The sequence below is a fragment of the Symphalangus syndactylus genome, chromosome 5, assembly GCF_028878055.3.
Source record: "Symphalangus syndactylus isolate Jambi chromosome 5, NHGRI_mSymSyn1-v2.1_pri, whole genome shotgun sequence".
Lineage (NCBI taxonomy): Eukaryota > Metazoa > Chordata > Mammalia > Primates > Hylobatidae > Symphalangus > Symphalangus syndactylus.
Genome location: NC_072427.2, coordinates 71,062,250 through 71,080,883, shown reverse-complemented (window position 1 = coordinate 71,080,883; position 18,634 = coordinate 71,062,250). Strand labels below are relative to the sequence as shown.

Genomic DNA, 18,634 nt, shown 5'->3' with positions numbered 1-18,634 from the left:
ACAATATAATTAGAAACTAAAGAACAAAGGAGACACTGTATCTTTATCACACAACTTTCTTTTGATAAGCAAGTTCCCCAAGGCCCAATTGTCCATTTAGTTGTCCATGACACACAACCTGTCAGTCATGATTGCTGATGACTGCTTCCTTTCTTTCATTCCTCTCATCCAAGCAGTCCCCTCGTCCTGTGACTGCTCTTATTATTTGCTGGAATTCATGCAGCTATCTCCATCCCCACTGCTACCATCTTCCTGAAGGCCCTCATGGTCTCTGGCCTGTGTTCCTGAAATAGTTTCCTAATTTGTCTCTGTCCTCACAGTTTACTCTCCTCAGGTCCTCCATGTCATTTTCAAATGATATTTCTAGCTGGCTTGATATTTACAAGGTCAGTGGTTTCCTACACCCATTAGGATCCATGAAGTATAAGGGATCTGGCCATTGCCAGATATATAAATATATAAAATATATATTTTTTATATATATATTTTATTTATATACATAAAATATATATTTTTATGAGACACAGTTCACAGTTTCACTCTGTCACCCAGGCTGGAGTTCAGTGGCAAGATGTTGGCTCACTGCAACCTCCATCTTCTGGGTTCAAGCAATTCTCCCGTCTCAGCCTCCCGAGTAGCTGGGATTACAGGTGTATACCACCATGCCCAGCTAATTCTTGTATTTTTAGTAGCCATGTTGGCCAGGCTGGTCTTGAACTCCTGACCTCAGGTGATCCACCCTTCTCGGCTTCCCAAAATGCTGGGATTTCAGGCGTGAGCCACTGTGCCTGGCGAAGATATATTTTTATTCTATCTCATTACACTTTATTGTTATAGACTATTCCCCAATTTTTCCTTCCCATTTAAATATGAATTTCTCAAGGGCAGAAACCATATCTTATCTTTCTTTGTGTCTTTGGCAGGTTTTACAGTGCTGAGCACAGGACAGAGCCATGATAATTGTTTACTGTTTGATGGATGAATGCATGATTGACTCTGCTGTCATAGGCCTGCTGCTTCTATGAACATCAAACTACCTTTACCCTTTTGTTTCTGAAGGCCACTTTGCACTACCACCTCTGGGTATATCCTTGTTTTGCTTTTTGTCATTAAGACATTTTCAGCTGCATGTGCTTTTATGCACCCTGGTATGGAGACGGTAACTCTGCTCTGTCATGAGAATGACCCACACAGTGCAGTGATAGGCTTAAAATGCATGCAATTATGGAACCCCAATATCATCTTGGGTCTTCCTTTTTGAGATTTAAAGAAAACTGGCTTAAATTCTTTCCCACATTCTTGAGTATTCATTGCCCTCCTCAGGATTTATATGCTTCCCTAGAACCTTACATTCTCATGGGACATCTCCCATTCCATTTTCCCTTTCCTGCTAAACGCTACATCTGGTCCCCGTTACACTGCCCATGGCCACTCTCATTTCCTTTTTTTGTGCCAACCAAGTTACCAGAGGGCATAGACCCTTCACATTCATATCCCCTACAGTACCACTCACATAAGGCAGTTGTGTACAAGGGACTTTACAGAAATCTGGAGACAAAAAGCAGTTACATCACAGAACCATGCCACAGGTAACTTACATTAATCATCTTGCACAAAATCCTCCAGCATCTCTTCCACTGGGGAATTCTCGATGGCTAATTTTTTTTTTTTTTTGGCAAGTTTTTTGCTTCAGTTATTTGCTTAGCCCTACCTCTCTCCTTTTTTGTTCTTCATTTTCTGTTCCTCCTTTGTCCAAATTCCTGATAACTTCTTACATAGCCCTAGACTATACAGGCCACCCAAGACTAAATTATCTCTAAAATCTCACACAGCTGTGCCTCACCTAGGTGAGACGAGGCTATGCTAAGGTAATAGCAAGCTCTGAAATTAAAATGACTGAACATGAAAAGGTTTAATTTTTTGTTCACAGGAGGAGGGCTGTGGGCCCAGTAACTTTCTAGGGTTGCTGCCTTCCAGCTGGTGACTCTGGTTTCTGAGCTGCTTGCATTTTATAGTCCTGCCATCTGGAATGGCTAAGTCAGTGTAGCAGAGGGAGAGAAAGTTAGTGGGGCCCTAACTTCTTATATTGAAACTTACAAATATATATTACAAAAGCGAGAGAATAGTATAATGAACTCCATGTTTGTCCCTATCAGCGAGTTTCAGCATTTATCAACTATGCTTAATCTTATTCCATCAATAGCCCCACCCACTAACAGTCCCGCTTGTTTTCCCTGACTCACCATGAACTGTTTGGAAACTAGTCCCAACTATAGTGCCCATTCAGTCATCATTATTTCAGCATACAGTATCTCTAAAAGATATGGCTGTCTTTTAAAATATACAGCCACAGTATGCTCATGGTAGCTACAAAAAGATTTCCAACCATTCTTTAATATCATTAGGTATTCATTCCACCACACAGCTTATAAGTGTTTCAGCCTCAAGAGACCCACATCACCACTGCTCAGACCTGGAGGCCAGAAGTAGTCATGTGCCCCCTCCAAATGCAAAGGGGCTGGAAAGTATAGCCCCCTGTGTGCCTCAGAAGAAAATCAAACACACTGGATGAATACAGGGTTTTGTGTCTGATACAGCCTACGGTGGCGTTTTCTTTTGAAACAACAAGAAATGTTGAAGAAGATCGTTTTCTTTCTGAGGGAAGTTCCAGATCTAGCTTTTTAGATAATATCTTTTTCTCCCCCTCTATTCACATATCAACAAGAGTCCTCAAGCCTGTTTCATGAACCACCAGAACTGAACACCTTGGAATCCTGGGCCCTTGCAGATCTCCATCCATTCTGTTTCTCTACAACATCTGTTAGCAGGTCTACGTCCCACCTGTTCATGAAAGCTCAGATCAGTGCTGCTTCTTCAGAAAGGTTTCCCTGCTAGAAAACTTACACTGACTGACTGCTTTCTGCTTCTAGTCTGTACACTTAGTTATTTATACCATCATGTGAATTCCTGAATAAGACCATTATTTCTTAACATTTCACCGTGATCTGGTCACTGAAAGATGGATTCTTTGACTTTGCCACTGAGAGAGGGAACCTGCTGATTTTGTAGCGTGAGATCTCCTAGAGAGGGTAGGCCTAGGGTAGGTGGCTGGGATGACCTGAGGCCCAGGTGTCTCACCTCAGGAAGAGAGATGACAGTTCACAGAAGTCAAAATCAGAAAGTTAGTTAGGGGCTGGGCAAGGTGGCTCACACCTGTAATCCCAGCACTTTGGGAGGCCGAGGCGGGCAGATCACCTGAGGTCAGGAGTTTGAGACCAGCCTGGCCAACATGGTGAAACCCCATCTCTACTAAAAATACAAACATTAGCTAGGCATCATGGTGCACATCTATAATCCCAGCTACTCGGGAGGCTGAGGCAGGAATGGCTTGAACCTTGGGAGGCAGAGGTTGCAGTGAGCTGAGATCGTGCCACTGCACTTCAGCCTGGGCAACAGACTGAGACTCCTCAAAGAAAAAAAAAAAAAAAGAAAAGTAGGAAGATGCTCTAAACTCTAAATGCAGATTGAGGTACTGAATAGTTTTGTTTATAGCCCTACAGATAACAACTACCTGATGGCCCTTAAAATTATCTTATGATCTTATTAGGCTTTGGCTCAGGGCCTGATACAAAATAAATCCTTAGAACATTGTTGAATAAATAAATCTTAGAAAAGATTAAGCCTTGTCAAGCCAACCTTCTGAGAAGGTTGTAACACACCTGATATTCCACTCTGGGCACCAGAAAGTTGACTGTAATTATTAATTGCACACTGTCCCACCTCATTCCCCATGCCTTGTCCGATTTTCTGTCTTCAAAACCATCTGCCAGGGTCTGTCTACTTGTAACTTTATAAAAACAGCAAAATGTTTCCTTGGGAATGATGAAATTTATACTGTGAAATATCTGGTTAACTTGCACAATTACATATATGACAAAATAAAAATACAACACAGTGTGATTCTGATATTAATTTCCATTTTCTTCTCTAGAAAGGTGGTGAGGGTGTAAGCCAGGGGTGACTACAGGAACCCTTTCTTCCTGGACCCACCTGTCCCCAGTCCTGTTTTGTCAGCTTGGCTCTCTTACTTACCTCCTCTCTCCTTTAGTTTCTCATAGCTTGAAATCTGAATGACTGTATTTATGTTAATCACAAAGAATGCTCTATTATCTTCTTTGTAGTTGCTCTAAATTTAGATTTTATTAAATTGCTCTTTTTTTAACAACTAAGAAAATTTTGCCCTCATAGATCTAAATCCCTCCATCTGTCCTATCCCACATGGAATTTCTATAGGAACAAGAGTCAGAAGTTTTCACAAGAGGTAAAAGAGGGTGAGTAGACATAGAGGCCACACAGTAAAACTGATGGACAACAATGACAAGTCAGTATGGTAGTTGGGAATTTTGAGAGTGGAGGGGGGCTACAGCTAAGGGGAGAGTGGTGGGGTTGGAGCGGGAATCTAGAACCAGAAAGATAAAACCAAGTACAAGTGAATATGGGCAGAGGTGGAGGATGGATGGGCCTGAAGATAGGTGATTGTCTAGATCCATGCGGTCCACCAGAGGAGCTGTGGGCCCCACATGGCTACTTAGCACATCAAATGCTAGTTCCAATGGCCATGTGCTGGAAGTGTAAAGGCACACCGCATTTCGAAGACTTAGTAAGAAAAAAATGTAAAATATCCCATTAATAATTTTTACGTTGATTATCTATTGAAATGGTAATATTTTGGTTATATTCATTGAAACAAAATATATTTCTGAGATTAATTCATCATGTTTCATTTTATTCTTTTTAATGTAGCTAATAGAAAATTGAAAATTATATATGCTTTCATTCTGTTTCTATTGGATGGCACTGGACTAGAACCAGCACTGTGCTCCTGGCTTGACCCCACGCCAGAAGGAGCTAGGATGAGTGGCGGGCGAGGCATGAGTGGTGTGCGCCGTAGATGCAGCACTCTCTGGAGCCTCTGTCTGCCTCTCGTTTGAATGGCCTCTTCCAATCTGCCGTCTTGTGTTTTGCTCAGCTGATTCTGAGTGGTGGGAAGATTTTATTGCACTCTGACTTAGAATTGTGCCAATTTAGAATTTGATTCTCATCTGACAAAAAAAAAAAAAAAAAAGAAAAGAAAAGAAAATATTCTTCAAGACCCAAGACCATAGGTGCTTTTGATACTTCTTGTAAATTCCCACTCAAAGTTGTTCTGTGAGTAGAGCCATGGAGGGGCCTTAAGAATTTATCTCAGCTAGGTTGTCAAACCTGAATGTGCCTCAGAAACACTAGGGAATCATGTTAAAGTATGAGTTCTGAAGTCCAGATGCCCAGAGTTTCTGCTTCCATGTTTTTTATGGACTTGCATTTGAAAAGTGATGGAATGGATTTTATGTGTAACCTGTCCTGTCAGAAAAGTGTCATTTGCTTCCAGATTTGCTCTTCTGTTTCTGTAAGTATCTTCAGAAATGTGATCCTTTGACCTCCACTCTTGTAAATCTGGGATTGAGGACAAAAACAAAAGCCCAAGTATGGCTTCTGCATAGGGCTGGAGCCTTAAATGTCATTTCCATGACCATAGCCGTGCTCTGCTGCCTAGAAATTGGTTTTGTCTTACCAGTTTGAAGGGGATAGGACATAAAGCAGTCTATACTTGATGGAAGAAGGATTGCCTTTATCACATTGAAAATGGTTGTCTTCAAATCCAGAAAGGAGATAACATAGGATTTTCAGTGAAAGGATATAAAGGCTCTCTCTTAGCATCATATTTTTTCATGAGATTTGGTCCTGGATAAACAACTAGAATAGATTTGCTTGAGTGGCAGGTCTGTTTCTGCTGTTAAGAAATACAGGCAAAGGCTTGTGTTACTTTGTAGGAAAAGATCAAGATAGGAAATAGCAAGATGAAACTGGAATGCAACATCTTCCATGTTCTAAAGAAGCTTCTTTCTCATCTTTCCGTTTCGGTTGATAGTTTTAAAGAGACACAAAACCTTAGATCTTGATTGTTACAGCCTAGGACTCTATGTCTTCCTCATAGTTGTATCCCTTATAGCCCCTAACATGGGGCTATCTCATAATAACCTCTGAACATTGAATTAAAATGTTTCTTTTGTAAAATAATATATTGTGTGTTTAAAGAGAGCTGTGCAAAATGAACTGCTCTGTTCTTGACTGAGCAACTAACAAAGCCTTCGAAACATGTTTATAGGGACTCTTAAAACATGTTTTTTGGGGCAGGGCGTAGTGGCTCATGCCTGTAATCCTAGCACTTTGGGAGGCTGAAGCAGGTGGATTGCCTGAGGTCAGGAGTTGGAGACCAGCGTGACCAATATGGTGAAACTCCGTCTCTACTAAAAATACAAAAATTAGCTAGGTCTGATGGTATGCACCTGTAGTCCCAGCTACTCGGGAGGCTGAGGCAGAATTGCTTGAACCAGGGAGGTGGATGTTGCAGTGAGCCAAGATCGCGCCACTGTACTCCAGCCTGGGTGACAGAGTGACACTGTCTCAAAAAGAAACATGTTTTTTTGGAAATGAAGCTGAAGCTGTTCTGTATTTTAGAGGTATCATTACCAGACCTGAGTGAATATGAGAATCAATCAAGGAAACATGTTTAATGTAAAGATTCTCTGATTTATCTCACAGAAATTCTGATTGGGTAGGCCACAAGATTGGATGACAGAATCTTTGTATCAAACAGCAGCCTACATGAATTGGGGAGCCACCTGTTTTGAGAACCCTGGGCAAAAACTGTGTCCTCTGTAGCTGAAGAGTTCTCTGCAGGGAATGCTGCCCCCATTATGTCTTTGTATTATAATATATTCATAAAAAATAGCTTTTGGGGGATGAAAGAGATTATCAAGGTCAATGAGCATAGTTTTCCAAACCAGAATGAAACTATGTGGTCATAATTTATTTAATTTGTCACAAGAAAAGGGAGAGAGGAGGGAGTCATGTGAGGGAGCTTGTGGTGGTAGCAATTTTACCTGGGGACTAGGGATGGGTTGCTGAAAAATGCAGATCTGGATCACTTACTGATATTTTATTTGTTGAAGAAAACTATCTCATCCTTTAAATCTGCATATTGTATTTCCATTACAATCTTAAATCCCAGAGAAGCTGATGAAAGTTAAAGGAACACTTCTTTTATTTTCTGCTAACATTGAAACATAAAGGCCAACATTGCTTTTCACACTGAAAAAAAAGCCAAGCCCGAGCTTTTATTTAAGGATTCTATTTCTCGATGCTCTAACAAACATTTTCAGCAGTGCAATCAGTTTGATGTGTCGTTAGAGGAGATTATATATGGATTTTTAGTTTATGTCAGCCCTGCTAGGACTACATGAAAGCTCCAGTTCCTCTGGGCTGCACTGATGAAGGAGTGAGTCAGGGTCTCAGGCAGGTTCTTCTCCATGAGACACCAGTATTTCACCCACCCGATTTCCTTTCACCTCTCCACATTAATAAAGAGATGCTAATGGGAGACCATTTGATACCATGGACAATTGTATTTGGAGCCAGAAATCTCTGTCATATGTATGCAAACCAGTGGGAATTGCATAAATGACAGCCTCTTTAAGGCAATTTTCTTTGCTGCAAGAATGAGCGTAATGCCCGCTTCATAGAGGATTTGCTGTCAAATAATCCTTATACACAAATGCTTTGTAAACTAGGGAATGTTGTACATGCTAGTAGTATTTTTAATGTTGTATGCGGTTCATTAATAGACCAACAGGATTCTTGTATAGAGACCTGGAAACCTGAGCCTGGTGCATGGTCAGCAGTCGGTTCATGCCTCCTCGATGAATGTTGAACCTGTGCTCAATGAGAAAAAGTATATTGGTTTGAAATAAACATGTTAAATCCTTTATAGCGAGAAAGATACCTTAGGCAAAAAAATGAACCCAGTATTTATTTTGCAGAAACTGTATTTCCTTTTTTGCAGATATGTGGGTAAGAAGTTGCTAACATTCTCAGACGTTGAACTCCATTTTCTCTACTCTGATGAAGCTCTCTATTAATAAGATTATTAATGGCACATGTAAAAGGTCAGAAAGACTTAATGACATTTCAGATTCACTTTATAGTTTATCCATGGTAACAAAAATTCTCATTTTAACTACATTCATTGTAGTTTAATGCAAAATAAGAAAAAATAAGCCTGGCATAGCTTTAGGAGGATGTTTCTGTGTGAAGGGAGTGCCTGTATCACTGGGTGCTGAAGAGGGCTACAAAAAGGCAGAATCTTCTGTCTTTGCCCCTCAACTATATGCCTGGACAACTGCAAGTCTAGCAGATATCTTTTACTGGGTTGTAGAAAAGTAGATGGTTGCCCCAGGCCGAAATGAAAGTATAAATTCAAGTATTTCCAGATTCTAAGGCATTATTTTATTATCAGGCTGATTTCTTAAAACCCATAGAATCCATTTATTTTAAGACCTGAGTGCTAGGGAAATAATTATAGACAGACATAGTCACTGCTCCTGAGGAGCTTCTCTCTTTTATTGGGGAGGATGGGCACATTCATGGACAGTTGCAGGGCAGTGTGCCAAGCCCCAGTGCGATGGGACACCCACCTGGCCTGGGGAGGGATGATATGGAAGGCTTCTCACAATGAGTGGTGTCTGCTTTGGGACCTGAAGGATCCAGAGGAGTTGGAGTTCAAGGACCTGTGAGAGTTGATTCCCGAAGATGAGGTGAGCTAGTCAGGTGCTGCGGTCAGAAATGTAAAACTTGAGGGTGAGGCAAGTGGTGTGAAGATGACAGAAAAGGAGAGGCTGAGAACAGAACTGCTAACTACGCTCAGCCTCCATTATGAACAAGCACAGGAAGCCCTGGGCAGAGAGTGGAGGTGGAGCAAATGCTAAGAGAAGCAGGGCAGCCAGGAGGAAGGCGTGTAGCCTTCATGGAAGGGTGCTGCCTTTCTTTCTTCCAGCTGCTTAGTTTCGTTTCCCTAAGAATCTTAGTTCATATATATATATATAACAGAGTCCTGTAATATGAACCGTCTATGGGTCTCTCAGCCGTGGATACTAGTGTCTGTTCCAGTGGAGGTAGCTGGGGTGTGCAGTGGACTCCATGAGGGTCCTTAGCTTTGGTGGTTTAATGCTCTATTTTTGTGCTGGTTGGCCTCCTACCAGGAGGTGGTGCTTTCCAGAGAGCATCATCTGTGCTAGTATAGGGAGGGACCGATGGTGGGCAGGGCCCTAGAACTCCCAAGAGTATATGCCCTTTGTCTTTTGCTACCAGGATGGGTAGAGAAGGACCATCAGGTGGGGGCAGGGCTGGGCATATCTGAGCTCAGACCCTCCTTGGGCGGGTCTTGCTGTGGCTGCTGTGGGGGCTGGGGGTGATTCCCAGGTCACTGGAGTTGTGTATATAGGAGAATTATGGCTGCCTCTGCTGAGTCATGCAGGTTGTCAGGGAAGTCGGGGAAAGCTGGCAGTCACAGGCCTCTCCCAGCTCCCACACAAACTGAAGGGCTGGTCTCACTCCCACCGTGCCCCCCTCAACAACCTCCAGAGCGTAAGCGATAGGAGGCTGTCTGCCTCCCAGCTGCATAAGAAAAGGGCTTGGTTCTTCCCCAGCCTGTGGAGTCTGCACATCAGATTTGCGCCCTCCCCCGAGTTCTGGCCAGGAGGCTTCTCACCCCGTTCAAATTGTTAGAAAGTTCAGCTAGAGATTTCCTTCTCTCTGTATAGTTTTATCCCCTGCTTCTCTCCCATTGGATCCCTGTGGTGCCAGGCAGGAATGACCTACCAGGGGACCCCGCGAGCTCTCAGGGCCTTTCTGCTGCTTCCTCTACCCCAGTATTTCACTTGGCTCTCCAAATTGACTCAGCTCCGGGTAAAGTCAGAAACTTCTCCCACAAACAGACCTTCAGCTTCTCCAGTTGGGGGGATGTGTTTGGGAGAGGAGGGTCTCCCTTTCCCACTTCCACTGTTGGGGCACTCACAGTTTTGCAGGGGGTCTCCCGGGTCTTGAAGGAGCAGTCCTCTTCATTAAGACGGTCTGTGGGTCCTCTCGGGATTGCTGATTTGTTCTTGCAATCAATCTGGAGCTAAAATTCACAATGTGAGCACCCCCTTGCTGCTCTGTCTGCAGCTGCATCTAGTCCTGCCTCCTGTCTGCCGTGATCTCACGATACGTCTCTTCTGGGAATTTTAAAAATAGTCTCTACCTTTAGTTTAGCTGGGTTAATTGGACCATTCATCCTTATAAGCCAGAAGAACTTTAACAGAACACAGTGAGAAGCTGGTCAGAGTTGCTTGGCTCTCTTTTCTTCTTCCATTGGTGTTTGGAAATAGTCTCACTATCTCTATGGGTCCCAGGTGCTGAAGCAGCAAGTGTTCAGGACTACTGATGGGTCTCGGCCCTGGAATGCCCCATGGAGGGCATAGCACTTATCTAGCACCTTCTGCTTTGCTGGCTTTTACATGATCCATTCCACTGGGGATTGCTTTCTAGTGCCAGCCTTGTTTCCTGGAGCTCAGGTCCTGCTTCCAGTCATATATCCTTGTCTATAGATGGTTTTTCTTGATTTCCTTTTCTTTTGTGTCTTCTGTGCTTGTTCCACATTACCATTATGAGGTTCCTCCATGTTGTTGTATTCATTCTCATCGCCGAATTGATTTCCATCACATGGATATTCCATAATGTATGTATGCATTTTATTGTAGATGGACATGTGAGTGGTCTCCAGTTTGGCACTATTAAGAAAAGTCCTGCTATGAACAATCTTCTAAATGTCTTTTGGTAAACACATGTGTCCAATGCTGTTGGGTGGAATTGCTTAGGAGTGGAATTGCTAGTTTATGAAATATGCATTTATTTTGCTTTCATGAAACTGCCTACAGTTCTACAAAGTGGTTTAATCAATTTATAGTAGTATTTCAAAGTTCTAATTGTTCCACATCTTCACTGACATTTGACATGATATTCTTTTATTTTAGACTTTCTACTGGTAGTAATTTTTATCGTTTTTATATTATACATTTCTAATCCTGTACTCATAACTGTTCTTTAAAAATGTCATTTTATTTACAATTTGAAGCTATTACTCTTTGGTGGCCCTGCCTGGACTATCTCCCATCTCTCCACCTACTTAAATTCTGTGGAGATTCTAGGATGTCTTCCCTTCATCTTCCATTTCTCATTAATCTATCATTTCTTAGAACTCCACTGAAGTTTGATATTTATATTACACTGTTCTCAACCATGTAATGTGTTCACAATAGCAATGCAGCGAGAATGCTCTTGTGGAAGGCAGAGGCTAGATCATACTACCCTTTAGCACCTAGAAAGGTGCACAGAATAGTCAATGTTTAATGAATTCAAGTGAAGTTTCCCTGTGCGTTGAGGAGGGTAGTGCAGGAAGTAGCTTTCTTTGGATAGTTCTGGAGAACGTTATGGGCATGGGAAGAAGATGCTAAAGACAGTAATTACCAGGTAATGCCTGTGTAGGCCTGTCATGGCTGGGGCACAGTGAGGCGGAGACCCTTTGAAACATCAATGGTAATTCAGGAGTTATGAGGATGAAAACAGGCAACAGCCTGGGAGGGAGCAGGACAGATCACCAAAACCTAGTGGTGAAACGGGAGGAGTTCCCTTATCCCCCTGGCAGGGTGTGTGATGGGGGAGTGGCTCCCTTCTTAGGTGCCCTGCTTCTCAAACCCTTAGCCAAAGCATGCAGACCAGCAGGTCATGGGGAGTGTTTTTGGCTCCAACCCCATGGCAGCATCTAGGGTTGAGTGTTTACAGCTGCTGAAGCCGCAGTGGGTGTGTGTTACCGTGTGCTCTTTCAGCTTTGCCATCTGCAGGCGGCTTGCTTTAATCAGCTCAATTAGACCCTCAGCCTTATCACCAGGACAGAGGGCTTTCTGTATCCTGGGTTCTTGCCCTAGTGTACCAGAAAAATCAGAGCACACGTGGGCTCGGTGGATGGGTGCAAGGTTTTATTGAGTGGTAGAAATAGCTCTCAGTGAGATGGATGGGGATCCAGAAGGGAGATGGAGTGGGAAGGTAGTCTTCCCTTAGAGTCCAGCCGATCACCCTCAGCTGAATTCCATGTCATTCAGCCATCGATGTCCTGCCAGTGTCTGCTGGGGTCTGTCGGTGTGCTCTTCTGCTCCTCTGCTCCTCTCAATGTCGAGCCACTTGTATCTGTGCCTGCTAGGGTCTCAGGGTTTTATGGGCACAAGATGGGGATCATGGTGGGCCAGAGTGGTTTTGGAAAATGCAACATTTGGGCACAAAAACAGGAATGCCTGTTCTCACTTAGGTCCGTGAGCACAAGCCTGAGGGTAGAGCCCTAGCCAGGGACCCCACCCTGCTCTACCCAGCACTTCCCTGCCCGCCTCCTGTGTCAGCCGTATCAGTAGAGTCTGGGCCGGGTGGGGTGCTCCTCACCAGTGATATATTGACAGGTGGCAAATGCCCTTCCTAAGAGGAGGTGAGTGTGGACAGTGGACCCAATGTCCTGTATTTATAAAATGATAAAAGATTTTGTAGGCGAAAGTAAAAGAAAGATCCTATGAGCAATAACTTTTTTATGTAAAGCAAGCAAGAACTATATATTTCTGCTTGTAGTACCTGATTTTTTCATATGTACCTATCATAGACATCTTTCTAGGGCAAAGAAATATGTTAGGCTCATGTTATTTCTTAGCCAGATAGGTTTTTGCTGAGGCAGAGAACAGAATTTATGTATATTCTTGCACTTAAAACACTTTGATTTTTTTCTCGATAAAAATGAACATTTAGATGTGAAGAGCCATACAGTTTTGTGAGGTACCATTTGATGAATGCCATTTTCCCCACAGCCTCAGCTTCAGCTTGCCTTTCCCTTTCATGTTTTTCGGCCATGAAACCTCTTTACTCTTTTCTGGCTTATCAATGAAAATGCATGACTAAATTGTTTAAGCTGAATTCCTGGCTTTCTGTGCTGTATATTCCATTTTGTTGGCAATATATTCTTGTGACTTTCCTTCTGTTCACAGCATTTGTGGTAGAAAATTGGTAAATAATTCATTTTGGTTTTGCACTTGCTTTAAAATAGACAACACAGCGGGGCAGAGATATTCGACAGATTATTCTGCTTCTGAAATTATAGCAGAAATAAACAAGATGATTTGCTTCAATGTAATTCATAGTGAAAGAATTAAAAAGAAATACTGTAGCTGTCGGACAGCTAGCTGAACTATCCCCTCCACCCCCTACCTCCAGTGTAATTAGCTTTTGGAGTGATTCCAAATGGCTTCTTTGTTTGTTGTTGTTGTTATTGTTGTTCTTTTGTGGGTTTTTTTTTTCTCATTTTGTTTCGTTTCATTTCGAAACAGGATCTTGCTCTATTGCCCTAGGCTGCAGTGCAGTGGCACAATCACTGCTCACTCCAGCCTTGACCTCCCTGGCCAAAGTGATCCATCCTCTCAACTCAGCCTCTGGACTAGCTGGGACTACAGGTGTGTGCCACCACACCCAGCTAAGTTTTTTAAAAAAAAATTTTGTAGAGATGAGGTCTTGCTGTGTTGCCTAGGCTTATCTCAAACTCCGGGGCTCAAGCAGTCCTCCCAGCTAGGCCTCCCAAGGTGCTGAGACTACAGGCATGTGGTACCATGCCCAGCTCACTGCAACCTCCGCCTCCCAGGTTCAAGAGATTCTCTTGCCTCAGCCTCCCAAATAGCTGGGAATACAGGCGCGCACCACCACACCCAGCTAATTTTTGTATTTTTAGTAGAGACAGGGTTTCACCATGTTGGACAGGATGGTCTCGATCTCTTGACCTTATGATCCGCCCGCCTGGCCTCCCAAAGTGCTGGGATTACAGGCGTGAGCCACCGTGAAAGCATTTTTCTTTTGGTAATATGTAAATAACTATGTTGAGATTGTAACTTCAAAAAATTTTTGTTATATTTGTTTTTTGTCAATACAGTATTGCACATCTAGAAGAAATAAAGAACTGAGGTCAACTTGCAGAGCAAGGCCAAACCGTAAACTCAAAATTAAATAATACATTCTGCATAGCAGTTCCGGATGTCCCATAGTCAAGCCGTAGCTGGAAATAAGATAAGAAAGTGTTACTATTGCAATTCTATTGCCTTTTTTCCATAGTTGAAAAGTAGAGAAAGTGGCATCAAGAACCCCACATGCAAGCCATCTTCTAGTTTCAATAATAATAACTCCGGGCCATCTTGTTTCATCCCTATCCCACCTACTTTCTTTCCCTTCCTCTTAGTCAATTATTTTAAAGCAAACCCCAGACATCATCTTATTTCTTCGTATGTATTTCTAAAAGACGAGCACTCTTAAAAAGTATTACCACAATACTATTATCACACTTTAACCGTGATTGTCTCTAGCCAATTCTGTCTTTATGCAATCAGTATTTCAGTTTATTCTGTGTCCTAAGTGGTTATTTTTAATAGTGGTTTGTTTGAATTAGCATCTAAACAAAATCTGCACTTTGCTTGATAGGTCTCTGAAGTTTCTTTTAATTTGCAAATGCCCTCTCTCTCCTTCTCTTCCCATAATTACAACGTACTTGTTTAAGAATCTGGGCCCTTTGTTTCCCACAGTCTGGATTTTGCACACTGCATCCCTGTGGTGTGATGTGGCACGTTCTGTTGTTTCCTGTGTTTGCTATAAACTGATAATTAGATTTATGACTTGATTAGTTCAGGTTTGATTTTGTTTTTTTCTTTTGACTTCGTAGGCCTGGTGTGTATTTCCATCAGGAGGACATCAGGCTGTTTGTTTCCCTTTCAGTGATGTTAAAGTTGATTAGCAGTTCTAGGCACCTGAGTTAGCCTGATCTAACTATTATAAATAAAGGACCTCATCGGCTTTTCACCTAATAATTTAAGCAGTCACTGATGATCATTGCCATTGATGATCATGCCTAGATCTATTATTTCCTCCAAAAGGGGATAATAGTTTTAAAGTCATTTTTAAGAGCTGGGATGGGACTGAGAGACAGAGCTACCCAATTTTTTCTTCTAAGTTTGATGGTTCACCACTTACCTGAAAAGCTAAGTCATTGAGAACCTTTAGTGGGCTGAAAGGTAGATGGCATCAGCCTGAAAGCTCTGTGAAAAAAGGAGCCCAAAATGATCCAATCACTTTCCTGTGGAGATGGCATTCTCAGGTGACAATTTCGCAGGCCCAAGCCTAAAAGATAAACGGCATTTTTTTTTTTGGCATTTTTTTGTTGTTGTTAAATAACAAAGCCTGGACTTTATCAAACTTTCAGTATATACTATTCTATTTGTATATTACCTTTTAGTTAAAAATTACAACAGAGGGGAAAGAGGTGAACATCATTTAAATAGCCATGCCTCTTTCAACCCATGTCTTTGTTGGGGTTTGAGAATCTGAGCAGTAAATAATCTGCCTCTTGCCCTGCAGCCTGATGGTTGTGGATGATTTTCCTTCCTACCACTGACCTTCAAAGAGTAACAGAGGAGGGGAGGAGAGAACTGAGAAGGTGTTCTAAACCAGTAGCTATTTGTTGACAGGAATTCAGGGTGAACTGACGCTTCACACTGGAAAGTAACTTGGAAATTATCTCATCTAATGTCTTTGCCAATCCAAGATTCCCTCTAAAAGAACCTGACAAATGAGGGAGAACCTTTCTTCACACTCTGTACTCTTACGGTGTTCATCTGTTTCCTTCTCCCTTTTTAATTCAGTATGTCCTATTTTCACTATTGGATTATACATTCCTTGAGGACAATGAATTCATCTAATTCTTCTGTTTAATCCCAAATAAGTTGACAAACACAGTCAAATATGAGCTGAAGCAGTGAACACAGATTTCACTCCATCACTACTGACAGTAGGGGAGGGAGCAGAGCTTCATTCTGATTTGTGCAGAGGTGACTGGGCCTTTCAAAGGGAGAGTGAGGGAGTGGGTGGAGTGGGGTGCTCAGTAGTGTCAGAGAGGTGAAGACTTACAGAGCATTGGTCCTTGTAGATGCGATTAGGCTGACTGTGCCCACTGGCTGACAGTTATCAAAGTTAAAGTTCTGTGCTTCCAGAGATTGGGAGACAGAAGCCCTGTCCTTCCTGATGATTACATTTCATAGGAATGGCTCTCGGGTCCTTGACGGAGATGCTTCTGTGTTGTCAGAATTAAGTATTCACAGTCATATGCACATTTTTGTAAATGCTGTTAAAAAAAAAAAAGGAGGTTGGGGGCCTGTTGTAACATGTTGACTAGAGCAAAGAATAAATTCTCCTGACAGCATTTCTCAGGTAAGCATTTTAATGAGGGGCTGGGGTCATCCCAGGTACACAGCCTTATGCTGAGGCTATGCTAGAGTTTGATTGTCTCCTAATGCAGAGATTTGGACAAAGTTGTTATGTGCAGTTCTCAAGGGTCTAGAACACTGCTTAATAAGTGTGTTGACTGAATGAATTTAAATAAATTCAGTTTTCTCTACCCCCAAAGTGAGGGGAACAACTAGAATGCCTTCCACTTTACCTTAGTGCCTAGTTGCAGCCAGGAAACAGGCATAACACCTCCTCCATCCATTGTCCCTGTGTCCACCTGGCTGTCCTTGTCAGCAAGGACACCTGCAATTTCCCTCCTACCACATATTATCTCCATACCACAAAGATTTTGATTTTTTGAAATAACTCAATATAGATCAGTATAATATAAAAATGATGAAATATTTTCAAATCTACTGCAGAATTCTGGGCACTGTTAAGAAGGGACAGTTCAAATGTCTCTTTTCCTTCCTAGCATTTATTTCTGGTTGTAATATGTTTATTTGTATGATAATTTTAAAATAGATGTCATGGAAATTGTATCTGTATTTGTTCACCATTAAAAGGTCAGCACCTCAGAGTGGCTAGAACCTATTAGATATATCCCAAATCTATCAATTTAATAAATAAATGAGTGAATGGCTTTCCATCTTCCCTTGTCTTCTCTTCCAAGATAACATTGACTGGGTAGAAATGCTATTTAATAAAAATACAGTGACTGAATGCTTACAGAAGGTCATGGTTCTTCAGTAGTGTTTCAGTGATTCTTCTTCTCTTTATAGATTCCTCACCTATTCCTACCTCTTGGCCTTCAACGTGTGGCTTCTGCTTGCACCTGTGACCCTGTGCTACGACTGGCAGGTCGGCAGTATTCCTCTGGTAGAGACCATATGGGACATGAGGAACTTAGCCACCATCCTTCTGGCAGTTGTGATGGCCTTATTGAGCCTGCACTGCTTAGCAGCCTTTAAGGTAATTTTCTCAAAAATAGAATGAACTCTGCATTTGAAGACAGATATTCAATGCCTATAATGTTCTTTTTTGCACAGATGGTCTGGGTGTAAATTGAATCTCCTCTCCTTGTGTATTTAAAGTTTTTGTAGCAGGTAATAACATACCATGGCCACCTTATAGATTTTTTGACTGTTTCTACTAACCCTGTATTGAATCTGAAGCTTAATGTTTGTAAATGAGAAGTTACTGCTGTGGTTGGCTAATTTTCAAATTTATTTGATTTAATATAATGATAAATGAAATTGTGGTAGATAACCTATTTATAAATGCTTAAAATATGGTTAAGACTCTACTTTCATGAATGACTGCCAGAGGTAGTTGGATGATTTCTCCCACTACCTCCCCAAAAAGTATAAAACTGTACAAAATTACTAAAAACAGCTATTTCAAAAATGACCAAAGACCAAAGGCAAATATACTAGTTCATTATCATGCTGCTATAAGGACATACCTGAGACTAGCTAATTTATAAATGAAAGAGGTTTAGTTAGTTCACAGTTATGCAGGGCTGGGGAGGCCTTAGGAAACTTACAATCAGGGCAGAAGGGGAAGCAAACATGTCCTTCTTCACAAGGCGGCAGGAGAGAGAATGATGAGTGCCCAGTGAAGGGGAAAGCCCCTTATAAAACCATTATATCTAGTGAGAACTAACTCACTATCACAAGAGCGGAATGGGGGAAACTGCCCCCATGGTTTAGTTATCTCCACCTGATCCTCACAACACATGGGGATTATGGGAACTACAATTCAAGATGAGATTTGGGTGGTGACACAGACAAATCATTTCAGCAAAGAACCTGAAAATGTTTACTTATGAAAAACTGCTACTGCATTGGGTAATATGCTTTTACCTGAAGGTCTTTCCATCCTGTCAGATCTAGCAGTAAAAATTCATAAGTTTACTTGTTGGAATTGGCTGGTAAACTTTGGAAAGTTTTATGATTTTGGAAAAATTTGGTTTGGGAAAGAAACAGCAGCAAAAATTTAAGGGGAAAGTTTTGGAAGCAAGATAAATATGAAAGGGCAGCGGTAATATACTCTCCATGCATTCATGGCTGTTAAATGACATATGCACAAGCAAAATTAAAAGCCCTGGGAGACTTACTTGCTGCAAGTTTGAATCCATTCTTCAACGCGTACACGAGTTGAGCAACAGAGATTGGAAAATTCACTGGCTTGAGTTATCCATGTATAACCTCTGCCCAAATCATTGGCTGATCACAAAGCCATGTTGGCACAAGAGCAGTCCCCAGAAATCCAGGCAAAAGAAAAAAAGAACTGAGTAATAATTTCAGCATTCTGCAGAGAAACAGATTTTCCAGTTTGAGTCTATGGAAGCTCATCAAATGTATTC

General features: G+C 41.8%; 1 protein-coding gene and 1 long non-coding RNA gene across 7 annotated transcripts in view; one reads left to right on the top strand and one right to left on the bottom strand.

The window, feature by feature from the left end:
* The window catches only part of TMTC1 (transmembrane O-mannosyltransferase targeting cadherins 1), a 282,362-nt gene that overhangs the window by 135,710 nt on the left and 128,018 nt on the right, over positions 1-18,634 (top strand). For all 6 annotated transcript variants that reach the window (XM_055280247.2, XM_055280243.2, XM_055280245.2 and 3 more), the window contains one exon: positions 17,049-17,238. In XM_055280247.2, coding sequence (XP_055136222.1) covers positions 17,049-17,238 — 190 coding nt within the window. The remainder of the gene's footprint in view (positions 1-17,048; positions 17,239-18,634) is intronic.
* LOC129483203 (uncharacterized) lies at positions 3,551-10,063 on the bottom strand. Its single transcript, XR_008657986.2, has 3 exons — positions 9,953-10,063; positions 8,574-8,666; positions 3,551-5,102 (listed from the first exon to the last, which is right to left on the bottom strand). It is a non-coding gene; the product is annotated as an uncharacterized lncRNA (long non-coding RNA).